General features: G+C 37.5%; 1 protein-coding gene across 1 annotated transcript in view; it reads right to left on the reverse strand.

Moving 5' to 3' along the window:
* Nucleotides 1–13182, reverse strand: part of ATXN10 (ataxin 10) — a 70798-nt gene that overhangs the window by 15581 nt on the left and 42035 nt on the right. Inside the window, exon 10 of the mRNA XM_010139620.1 lies at nucleotides 2474–2537. Within this exon, the coding sequence (XP_010137922.1) occupies nucleotides 2474–2537 (64 nt within the window). The remainder of the gene's footprint in view (nucleotides 1–2473; nucleotides 2538–13182) is intronic.

Below are 13182 nucleotides of genomic sequence, written 5' to 3' on the forward strand. Positions count from 1 at the left end.
TATTTTGTGTTTCGAATTTGTGCCTTCCTGCATCCCGTTCCATAATCCAGCTCCTGAATCCGGTTTCTATCTGGTGCTGAGCCCAGCTTGGGACTTCCCCAGCATGTGCCCTGAAGCATGAGTGGTGAGGTGATGTGACTGCCATTGCGGGGGTGTGTGTGGTGTGGGGGGGTGTGTGGGTGTGGGTTAGGTATTGGTTTTGTATATATTTGTATAAAAGTAATCTTATTATTACTATTTTCATTAGAGCGGTTTTAGGGTTTTTTCCAAACCGTAAGTCTCTCTCCCTTATTCGCTTTCTCTTCCACTTTGGAAAGGGAGAGGGGTTAATAGAGAGCACCTGCCATTCATCCAGCCCTAACCCTTGACATGAGACAAAAGATTCACTCCGGATCAAAAAGTTACAATGCAGGCAATTTTAGGATGTTTCAGTTCTAAGCTAGGAGCCTTTCAAATCGTAGTAGGGGCACTGGTTTTGGTATACAAGGAAAACGGATTTGTGCCAGACAGGACTGGGTGCACAGGAGAAACAGTTGAATCTCTTCAGAACAATATCATGCAGTGGAGCTGGGGACCTACACACTACTAAGGACTTGGTTTGTGGTGTCTAGAAGTAGCAGAATGCGCTGCAAAGCAGACAAAAGTAGAAACAAATTGCAAACCCTTCTGCTTCCCTGCATAAGACACACTGAGAACAGAGCAGATCAGTAATGTTAGAGGCCAGAGGGAAGCAGGGGAGAATTAACTTCATTGAGCACAAGAACACTCGGAATAGCTCTAGGTCAAAATGATAAACAGAGCAGCAGCCAGAAACTGTGCTCCAAAAACTGACGCAGCAGACTTTGTCACAGTAGGCTACTCCCCACTCCGCCCAAGTGCTACTTACTTCTTCATATACTTGAATACTAAACACCATGGATCAGTGGTTAAAGCTAGTATTAAGAGGTATTGTTATGTCTAGTAAGTCTTTAAAAACAAAGAAAGCAAAGTTTTATTCTCTGGTAAGAATTTTGTAGTACAGCCATAAAATGTCAGCCAGTATCAAAAGGGGTAAGAAGTTCCACATTGCTCAAAATGCAGTAAAGGTTCCCATGGCATTTTATTTTCATTTCATTCAAGATCATAAATTACAACTCTACACTGCCAAGGCCTCAAACTTTATTCTCTTTTACTAACAGCTAAAATGAGAGATTAATCCTAGGAAGAAATTCTGAAAGTCATTGCACAGCAGAGCTTCCCAGCAAAGGAAGAGTAACTTGGGATCAAAACTCCTTACTAGTTTTCTCAGCCCTGCTCTTCTGCTTAGGGAAAAGTAACTCTCCCTGCTCTTCCCACTGCATCGAGCAGCGCCCCTTACCAGAGTCAGACCAGGGAAACACAACTCTGTTACTCAGGGCACTGTCAAGACACACAATGTCATGTCTCCAACTAGACAAATAGCTGTGAATGTAAAAACCTTGCATATAAAACAACAAAGTGAGTAACACAGAGGATACCCAACACCCACTGCTCCTCCAGTCAGCTTGCTAAGGTTTTGATATCACCCGTCCCTGTATTATTTCACCCTTATATATTTACATGTAGATGATGTTCTATACAATTATGAGAACACGTAACATGTTCACAACTTTGTTTTTATGGTACTTGTTAAAAAGTGAGCTTTTTCTGACAAATTTATTTTAAAAAACATTTCATGTGCTCAGTATAAGGAAGCCGACATTACTCTAGACAGGAAAGGCATTTGATTTCCAGATTCACTTATCAGAAACTTTTAGGGAGCTAATGATCAGATGACAGAAAATAATAGCTCACCCACCGAACACACCAGCAGGATTACTATGCAGTTCATGAAGAGATGGATAAGTCTGCTTAACAACAGTTTATCTTCAATATGAAGTTATTTCCCTCTAATAGCAATCTCTGCTCTTAAACCACAGGAAAAATTCCAAATACGAAGCACAATGCCATTTATATTAAAATCTCCCCAACACTTCAGTAATCTGCATCAATTACACACATTTTCATTAGAGCTTCCTGGCATTGTCTCCGTGCTTAGAATAAGTTCTCTAGTCATATTTAATAAGCATATAATATTGATGGGTATTTATTTCAGTCTAGTGAATAAATTACAGTTGAAGCAAAAGCTCCAAGATCTGATACAATGACTAAACACAGTATTAACTCAGATTTCTATCACAGTCAGCTCTCTGAATTGACATTTGTAAGCCAGTAATATTTATTATTTTAGGAAACAGAATATAACCATAGTTCAACTTACTTGGAATTCAGTTCATGAAAGCATATTTATGAGTTTGCTCACTTCTGAACCAAGCGTTTAAACACAACCTAGAAACTCACAAGGCCAGTTAGATTTAGGTGCCATGTGAAAGCAATGCTGTCATAATCGATTAAAACCTCCACGCATTCTCTTACGGGTCATATTCAGTAATTAGCAGTCTTTTGTAAAGGATACAAGGATTGTTGTCATCAATGCTGCAGCTGTCCAGGATCAAGGGGATGCCATCTAACTCATAAACCTACATAAAACCAAAAGTTTAATTTAACAGATGTCTCAACAATATTGACGATGTTTCATACAAGAAATATTTAAAAACATAATGGGGATGTTTGTTTCACAAAAATTATTAAACATGTAACAAATTGCAGAGTCAATCTAGTTTTATTATCAGTAGGTATCACAAAATGGTAACAAAGCAGACATGAATTTCACATTCTTGCTTCACTTAGAAAATACCTCAGTCAAACATGCTATGTTGTGCTTCTGACACCGAGACATTATTGTGGAACTGAAAAAAAGGATTTTGGGAGCAACAAAACTGGCAAACTTAACATTTTTATGGACTTGGCTCCTTCACTCTACACAATGCTCCTAGTTCCATCACACAGCTAAAGCATCAAAAACCACCCAAACAGAATCACATGGTTCTTAGGTACAGGTGTGCTGATTGTTTGCCAAACCTCAGCCTTAGTTTGCAGCAGATCAAGGATTAAGCTGCTGCTACCCAACTTCCCCTCTCAGGTCCATTACTTCAGATTTCTCATTTACCTAATTGCTGATTCTCACGAGGCAAAAAGTAGGAGGGTAACAAGATTTCTGATACCCATATTTCTCTGACTTAAACTGAGTAATGGATTTAAAAGCTGGAGAGGGTAAACTAGGGTAGAAGGGGAAGAATGGCACCGGTGGAATGGCAGGACCATAGAGCACCTAAAGAACATACTAAGGTTGCAGAAAACAAACCTACTGACTGTATTTTCTCTTTTTGCTTAGTACCATAGACTACTGAAACGATTACATTCCAATATTCCTCTCGAAAGCTGAATCATCAAGATATTAACATCCATCCTCCATGCAACAACAGCAACCTAAGCTGTATCAACAGGAGCACAGCCAGTAGATCAAGGGAAGCAATTATTCTCCTCAGTACTTACTATACAGCAACATACTCCAGGGTCTGAAGCTATGCCATGCGAAGAGAGGTGGAGGGGAACTTGGTTTTTTTAGTCTGGAGAGCAGACTTCAGAAGAACTTCCTGGGAGTCTTCCCATACTACAAAGAGGTTACTAAGAAGACAGAGCTAGTCTCTTGACTCTGGTTCACAGTAGTTTAAACAGAGAATTTTGGTCAACAAAATGGAACTGAGAAGGTTCCGACAGGATACAAGGAAAACTTTTTTACTATAAGGATATGGAGCAGGCTGCCCACAGACACTTTGGACTCTCCATCTTGGAGGTTTTCAAGGCTTGTCTAGAAAAGCCCTGAGCAATCTGCTCTTAATCCAGCTTTGAGCAGAAGGTTGGACTATAGATCTCCTGAAATTCCTTGCGGTCTCAATGACTGTGCAAGTCTAAGACTTTTCTGTCTCATTTCAACAAAAATGAAAAAGCTAAGAGCATGGAAAGAAGCATAAGTCCATTCTTTTCCTCACATTAGTTCAACACCAGATTCTTTCTATCCTAATACAGCCTTTTCTTGGTTATTAAGCCAGAAAAAGTTGTCAGAAAATTTATCAGATATGTAACAAACAGTAACAGGTCTAGGAAAAATATGATTCTTGCCCACTGGTGGAATAATCCTTTATATTCACTGAACTCACATAACAGAAATCTTACAATAATTTGTATTTTGGATGCCAGACTGTTCATATACATTTATTCCTATAAACTCATACAACTTTGAATTAATGCCTGAGAGTAAATAAAAAGGATTCCTCAACTGTACAACCTAAGACAACTTCCTGTTTTCTAGAGTAAAAGGTAAGAATTTTGCATAATCCAATACCCTGAAGAAATACCTGAGCTGACTGGGAAGAAAATAAAGGAAGAAATGTGGGGTCTAAAAACCACAATTCATGAAAAGAAAAAAAAGAGTGAGAGCATAAATAACATGGTTAACCTACAGCAGAAGCTTGCTAGCAAACACAGTAACCTTAATCAGCTTCAAGGAAAAGAAATATGATCCACTATCTACATCCAGGAGAAGTAATGCCTAATGAACGGAATACTCACATTACACATTCATAGCCTATTTTTAACAGTAATGGTTAATCAAACACTGCAATACACTGAAACACAAGCCTTGGTGACTCTTGGACCAGTCTCCAACACCACAAATCTCCACCAATGACCTGATAGATCTTAACCATGAATACTCTTAACCAGCACTGCTCTGGAGAGGCGAGTGGTTACAGTCCTTTGAATTTCTTCTGTCTCTAAGTCTCTTTTCTGTCTGACTTTTTCAGACAGAAAATAGTAGTAGAATAAATCATGCCAAAGAAAAGTGAAGTACACATTAGGGACTTGTTGCCAACCTTTGGTCATCACTAAAGATACGTTTAAGTCTCATTCTTTCTAAATGTACCACCTGAGGACCACATAATGACTATGTAATGAGAAATATATCCTTCAGGCTTTGTCACCAAACTAACTAACGAACAGGCTGACTAACAGGAGTCAATTTTACTCCAAGACCTGCTCAACATCTGGGCAGAATCCAGCATTCAATTTGAGTAACAGAACAGCTTAATAACAGTAGGAATATATCGACCGGTTAGGCTCAGATATTGGATCCTCTGCAGTTATGATGGTACTGAAAAACATTATTAAACTTTTTTCATGGCAGCCTTGACTTGGGGATTTTGTTGTTTGTTTTCTTCCAAGCAGCAGAATTGACAAGAGATACACAGGAGATGCTAATTCAAAGGATAAAAGAACACTTCATTCCCTCAGTGCTAGTGGATTCCTAGGTCTACTGCAGACTACAGGCACTTTGGTTTCGAATAGAGGCAGCTGTGGCTTGTGGCAATCAAGTCTATTATTGGATTCCACCACATCCTGCAGATCTACTGAAATACTTGTGGACAGAGGCTCCTTTCTTCAGGACATCACAGCAGACTTGCTTAGCTAGTCTGAGAGCTCCTTGTACCAGTGTGAATGACTTTAAGAACTAAGAGAGATCTTTATGTTCATTTCAGTCAAGGTAGTGTCCCCAGAATACTCTTCCACCTACTACACTGTTTAGGTAAGCATGTATTTAACATTTTAATGTTTGAAATTCAGAAATCACAGCAACAAAACTTGTTGCTCCTGCCACATTAATTTCAAATATATTCTATTTCAGCATTATTTCCTGGAGAGACATGAGGTCTAATTCAACTCTCCCAAAAGAGCTGACTCTTAGTTTTTTCTGGGAAATAAAAAAAAATAAAATAAAATACGTATTTTAGAATCTAAAAGTGGGATTCCTTTGGGATGACCCAAAACTCTCAGAAGATAATTGGCTTAGAAGATGACAGTTTTAGGGGAAGGGACCAAGCACACAAATCAGGACACAGCCAAAACAAGCAGAAGCTAGAGAGTCCAGCTACTAGGAGAAGGTAAAAACCCATCTTAGTTGCTGAATAATTTTTTCCAGTAGTCTTTCCAAGAGCAAAACATGGGTGTTTCCAGCCTTTGAGATGACAATATAAACACTTGAGAATTCAGAATAGCCTCCCAAAATAGACAGTAACACAACTGGCTCACTTGTTTAAGCAATTCAGCCTTCATCATTCACTTATTTACAGTTCCTGAAGCCACTTTCCCTTAACAAATACATGCTGCTCTGAAGAGCAGGCTCTTAGCTCTTTTTAGGTGTAGCTCTGTTACTTAACATGGATAAAGTAAGGTCCGACCCCTGAAGGATTTCACGTGAAACACACAACTTTTGCTAGTGAGGTTGTGGTCTCTCCTGGCAGCAGCAGTAAGAGAAAACAATGGTGCTAAGCATTGTCCAGTATTAAACCCCTGTGCTTTTATCAGTTAAATCCGTAAAAATTGCATCAACAACAGAGCATGCATTGCTCTACTTCTAGGCACTCGCTGTCTTATTCTCTGTCCACAAAAACCAGTAATCGGATGGTCTTAATTTGTTGATTTCAAATTATTGCTATAAAAGAGGTTCTCTTAGGTTTTTTTCTTTCATCAGAACAAAAAAAACAAAAGTAAAAGGAAACTAAGTGTACAAATTAACTATATGACTAGAACTGGGCTAAGGATACAACTTATACAAGATCAGAAAAAATTTCAAAATTGTATTTTGTTTCAAAGCAGAGTGAAGAACAAAGACTTCAAATTACTCCAAAATTCTGAAAAAATACTGAGCTAGACATTGGGTAAGTCACATGATTCATTGCAGCTGTTCTAATCACCACTGCAATAGGAAGTTCAGAGCCCTTCTGGCAAGCTGCCACTGTTTTGGTGGCTACAGTACTTTTGTCTTCCATCTCAAGCTTAACAAAGCATTTTAAGAATATCTCAATTGAAATGAGGGATTTTGTTTTCTTGGTTGTGTGTATTGGTTTTGGTTGGGTTTTTTTTTGTGGGCCACGTTGTTTCCTTTTTTTTTTTCTTTTCAGTTTCACATTTTATATTACATTGGAATAGCTTTTCTTCTGCCACAAAATTCCAGACATTCCATAAAATATCCCAATTTTGAGTATCATTGACATTGACAGAAAAATAGATTACCACAGCATGTTTCTCTTGAAGATTTTGTCATTATTGTTCTACATATGATCACACACTCTCCTAGCCAAAAATCAGCACAAGAGTCTTGCAGGTCTCTATCAACCTCTTTGCTCTACTACTTGTTCCTGCTTTGGGACTTCATTTCTCCCCCAACAGCCTGCACAGCTGCTTTGCTGCTACCTTCTCTCAAGATTCCACTTGTTCCTCAAAACCCAGCTGAAATATCTCCGAACACGACCAGTTGCTTACAACTTGAGTGAAAAGGACAAAAAGCAATTCAAATTCATACCCTCTTTTGATGCATATATACCCTCACTGAGGCCACGTCATCACTCTCCCACATTACTGCTGTATTCCAAAACTCCTTCCACTCTCAACATCAAGAACTACAACTCTTCCTTCGAAACTTCTGAATTCAGCAAGCAAAAATAAACGCCAGTAAAACGTTCTATGCTCTAATGATGACTGTTGTTGTGTCCAGTATTACTTAGCATTCTCCTTTTATTTCGCTTTGAACCAAAACTTCTTAAAAAATTCCACATCAGACATATAAATTAATCTTTGGCAAAGGTAGCAACACACAATACTCAAATTATTAAAATAATGCACGAGAAAAGATGTAGGATGATTTCAAAATTATTTGCGCTGGCAATTGCTGCATTTCGTGGTAAAATTCTGCCGTGAGATACAACAGTATGCCACATTGAATAGTAGCGCTTAGAGTGCACTGACAGACTCGAGACTAAAAGCGAAGTACCACAAACCCAAGTGGTGGCAGTTTCCCAGAATTCCACAGAGTGTCTTACTGCAACGATGAAGTGACTTTAGTAGTAACACAATTTAAGGAACCGTAAAGAATAAATTATTGAGTATATTTCATGTATGACCCCAATCTTCACAGCCAGGGAGGGTGGGAGGAAAGAGAAAAAAGGAGAAAGCCAGTAGGAGATTGGAAACAGCACACAGACATTATTAATGGCATTCACTATTCACTGTTTCCACATTCCCTTGTATGCAGAGCTTCCAAGATTTTAGTGACGGGTCAGAGAACAAAACATTCATTTTCTAGTATGTGTGTAAAAGACATGCACTTTATTACATGTTAAGTATAAAACTATCCTTGATGATAATTACATTTTTCACTAGGTTAAAGCACAGTAAAATAAAGCACCTGTTTCAGGAAAGGACTGTAAAATGCCTTTCTAGAACTCTACTGAATTTGTAAATGCAAAGATTGTGGGACCCAGTTGACTACTAAAGCTGGAAGACAGTTTAATGGTGTTTGCTGCTTGTGTTTTAAATCAAGACCAGTCAGGGAAGTCTTCAGAACTCTGCAGCCAGCCATATTATGCTCATCGTTTAATACTGCAGTAAATAATACTTCTCCCTGAGCAATGCCAATTTTCATGCTCCACTTTATATGAAACGTGCATTTTCCAAGAAACGTAAGAATAAGAGAACTTTTCAATTGATAAAGTGTTTGAATGAAGAGAGGCTTTATTCAAGTTAATAATTAGTAAGACGATGTGTCCATTCTTCTGATTTTATGGCACCCTGTGAAAAACAATGACTATTTCAATTAACGTTATTTTACAAATTTTATTTTTTTTAATCAAAGTTGATTTCTCATCAGCTCTATCTTATATAAACTAGTTATTTAATGAGAAGAAGAGATGTACTAATGAAGGTGTTTGGAATTGCCAACCTATTATAGAGGTGACTATCGGCATTATATGCCAATATGGAACTTGGAAAATAGCTATGACAAACAAGCTTCTTCTGTCATTTAAAGAGAAAAATACTAAGCTAAGTTTTGTAAACCAGTATAGTTGCACTGAAGTGTTATTCTTTATCAGCTTAACTAGGTAAGTGAGGGGAATCCCTGTGCACGCATACTATTCAAGCATTTAATGTTTCTCATAGTATAGAAAAAAAAGGATTTTACTTTGGTCTGGGGTCTTCTTTACAGCTTTTATACAAACAGAACCAAATCCTCAACAATTTCTAGATTCAAAGATTTTGCTAGCAATGACGTTTCATTTTTAACTGAAAAGGAAATCTAAATGTTGATCTTTTAATGACTGTTCATCATTCTTGATACTTGCAACCCCTTTTGTTAATGTAACTGAAGTTAAAAATAACTGCTGGAGAGTTTCCCCTCTGACAATCATTGCAAAATGTGATTCTGGAGCCATGAAGTTTTCGTAACATTTCCATGACAGTTTTGGAAAGTCCCAAATTGCCAAACCACAAAAGGATTCAGAAAGCAAGCCAAATTGTACTCTGCATTACACTAGTAATGTTCAGTACTTGGCAGTTATCTACAAACATACCAATATACAAAAGCAGAATAAATCCTTGCACCTTACACTGCACCCCCATGACAGCTGAGGAAATCAGTTATCAAATTACACGGTCCACCTGCTTCACAACCCAGCTCAACTGCATTCTGAAATGCCACTGCCGACTCTGAATACCTATCCCCTGGAGCACCCTTTGACAAACAGATAAAAGCAATACTTAAATCTCTCCCACAGGCTGAGAGCTATCTGTGTTTTGAAAAGTATTTTCAAGGAGAACAAACTACTGAAATTGTTTGGAACTAGAGAATGTTACGAAGTTAACTTAGGAGCAGGACATAGCAGCTTTGAAACCATGTGCTGCAATTTAAGAGATCTGCAAATGAACTAGCAATGAGTTGTCAAACTCATTTATGCAGAACGTCTTGAGGTAAAGTTCTCTGTGGCCCAAAACAATGGGACCCAACGTCTAATGCCTCTTCCTGTGATCAAAATAAGTACAGGAAGCATTACAGGAGATGCAGAATGTAGAGTGGAAGGAAAAGAACCATCACCCTCATCTTAGGTGAACAACACACTAGTGAATTCTGAAGGCTGCAACAAGCTTGGGTCATTCCAACTCATTTCAGCAGAGCTTCTAATTGCATTAGTAAGAGATGCAGAGTTGGGATGCCAGGATTCAGCGCCGGCTTAAGGTTGCCATTTCTTGCTGTACTTTTCAAAAGGTCCCTGAGGGGCCGTTGGCTCATGACAGCTAGAACTCCTTTGGATGATGTCCAGGAGTACTGCATAAGCTACAGGCTCTTCTCATGAAGAGGTCTGCAAAAATCAATTGTGTGATTTGATTTTGATGGGAGAAGATGAAGGAACAGAAGTCCATACAGGAGAATGCTGTCATGTGGATGTGAGCCATGACAAACTCTGCTGCTTGCCCTGAAGGCTAGAAATGGTCCCCAACACATTTTAGTTGCTGTACCCACTAGGGACTGGCCCAGTTGTCATGCATCTCTACTGATGATCCAGACTTACAGAAAGTTGAGCAATTATTCTCTACATTTACCTGAAATTCTAAGAATACACATTTTCTTTAAATGATTCACCAAGTATAACCTTTATACAGGATCAGATTCTCTTATTAAGATAAATTTAGCCACCTTGTTGAGATTAAGATCAACTTTACATGTAGAAAACACAAGAATCCTGATGTTGTGATTTATATGTCTATAAAAGCCATACATTTAGTACGCATGATATACAATAATTCAGGTATGCATGCTCTAGCACTAAATTTCATGCTGAAAGCTTGCTAATGCCTCAGGCTATTGAGCAAGAAGATACATGAAACTATACATAAGGAGATTGCATACTAGTTTCTTAATTTACTTCTAAATTACAACTACCAGAGGTTTCTTCAAGTATTTCTGTCTCTATCTCTAAACGTCTTGCAGTCTGGTAACAACAACTGCAGGTACAACAAAAGTAAAATTCCTAGCTTCTAGCTGAACTCATATATCCATGATGAACAGAAATCTAGGTTTATAAAATTGTAAAAGTGTGGGGTTCAAATTGTTTTAAAAATTCTGTAATAAATGTATCCTTTCAGATGGCCAATTTACATGAGAATATTATTGTGTAAAATAATATACACCTCAGGCACTAAGCCAATTGTTTATAAAATTTTAAATGTTCTGTTTAGCTTTACACATATTGTTATTTCTTTTCTTGCAACAGATGATTACTTTGATTACAGGTCTGTACCTACAAAGTCAAGGCTGTGGGTTTTAACTGAAAACTAGGAAGAATTCCTGTTTCAAAACAGTTGCATCACTCTGCATTAAGTATATGTACACACCGTGTTATTAAAACTTCATTAAAGGAAACCTACACATGCACAGCACCTCTTCGTAACAGAAAAAAAAAGATCTCATATGAAAAGAGAGTTGAAAAAAGCTGGAAGGTACATTTCAGTAGCTACATTTTGTACCAAAATAAATCCAATAGTAAGATTAGAAATGTTTCTTTTTAATTCTTAAGATCTACAAGTCACTATGTTTTATTGTTTTTTTTTTCTAAGAACAAAGAATATTTCTACAAGAGTTTGTTAACAAACACTGTTTTTCTTTGAAGTTGATATTCAAAGGGACAGGTCGACACTTTTATAGAAAAGCCTGCAGGAGCAGGTTGACAGTAATGGTGGGTCAAAAGGTGAGAGGAAAAAAGCATTGAACCAGAACATCACTCATCTGTAGTAGGGGCATTACAAATTATATTTTTAATTTTAAAATTGAGAAAGCATTTTAAAGCATTTTTTCTCAGCAACCACAAATTCTAATAGCACTTTCCAAAAACGCATTAAATGGTGTAATTGTATGACTCAAGAGCTGGAATTAAAAGGTGACACTCACAGCCACCAGCTGGATCACAAGTTCCAGAAGAACTGGCAGTAGTGCATGCCCTCTCAAACTGCATCAGCTTCTCAAGGCTGCAGCTATTTGGAATAGGCAAAGCTGAGGCAACTAAATAGACCTGGTTGAAAAACACCAAGGTAGTGATGTCTAATTAAGTTCAAGGGAACCTAAGTTAGACGTAAATTCAAGGGAACTTACCAGTTTATTACTAGTTTTCACTGAACTGTTTCCATTTGTTGCAGGCAAAACACTCATTTTTTTAAAAATTTTTACTAAAATACTGAACAATTGCCTTCAGTATTTCCAAAGGCAAATGCACAACCCTAACTTTGCTGGACTAAAGGGTGAAAGAATTTTTAGAAAAGTTTGAAACTGTCCTACGGAAAATTGCAAGCCCTGAACAGCTCCACATACCCCTCCTTTACTAAAAAGACAGGAAAAACCCATCAGTTTGGAGGCAAATGCTGTCATTTACCCTTATTAAAACTCAGAAATGTTGCCAACTTCAATATGAATTCAGAGCTCCACAATGGTGCTCCAGAACAAAATCTAAATCCTTCTTATTTTGTCATAGGTAAGATTAATGTCAAACCAAAGCAGAAATGCTAAAACACACACATAAAAAAGGGAAGTGACTCAATACTTATTTTAGTTTATGGAGAATACAAAACCTGCCATTTTTTTCAAGATGAAGGTAATTCTCATACTATTCAATATTTCACTTGAAATATCAGTCAGACTGTAATAACATCAAAACATTAAAGCAACCTCAAACATTGCACTAATCACCTCAAAAATTACAGGAGTGAAATGAAGCACACTGGGTGTTTTCACTTGAGAGGCAGCCAACTATCTAAAATTTGTTACACTTAAAACCAGCAAAATTATATTTTTGAAGTTACACAAGCAGAATGAATCTCAAGCTCAAAATACTGCAATAGCCTCGGTTATACCCATTCATATTACAAACAGAACTCTTCCTCTGTTCTGTTCCTCAGGAAACCACCATCATCAGGAGAATATAATTTCCATTGTGTGTAACACATCTAAATTGCACAGTGGGATTCATACACTGTTCAAACACATTTTTGGCATTGGTAGTCTTCAAAGTATAGCTGGCTTGCAAAGTAAGATTTTTCAGCCTCTGTAAATTCATGTAATTTACGTTCATGTGAAATTTTTTATTTTCAAGTATCAGAGTTGTTTTTCTTTCCTCCTTTTCACATCATTAAGACTGCTCCATAGCTCATTTTTTAACAAAGTTCACTGAGAGATGCCCAAAGACAACATGGAAAAAAAAGACCTAACAATGTACATAGAACTTCTTGTATTAATTTTAATTTATCAATGCTTAGGCCAGATGAGAAAAGTAATCTATTTGATTTTGGGAAGCGCTCATATGAACCATAAGACATCACCACTACTTCACGACTGCTTTTCCTGCT

The sequence above is a fragment of the Buceros rhinoceros genome, unplaced genomic scaffold (genome assembly GCF_000710305.1).
Source record: "Buceros rhinoceros silvestris isolate BGI_N320 unplaced genomic scaffold, ASM71030v1 scaffold2737, whole genome shotgun sequence".
Classification (NCBI taxonomy): Eukaryota; Metazoa; Chordata; class Aves; order Bucerotiformes; family Bucerotidae; genus Buceros; species Buceros rhinoceros.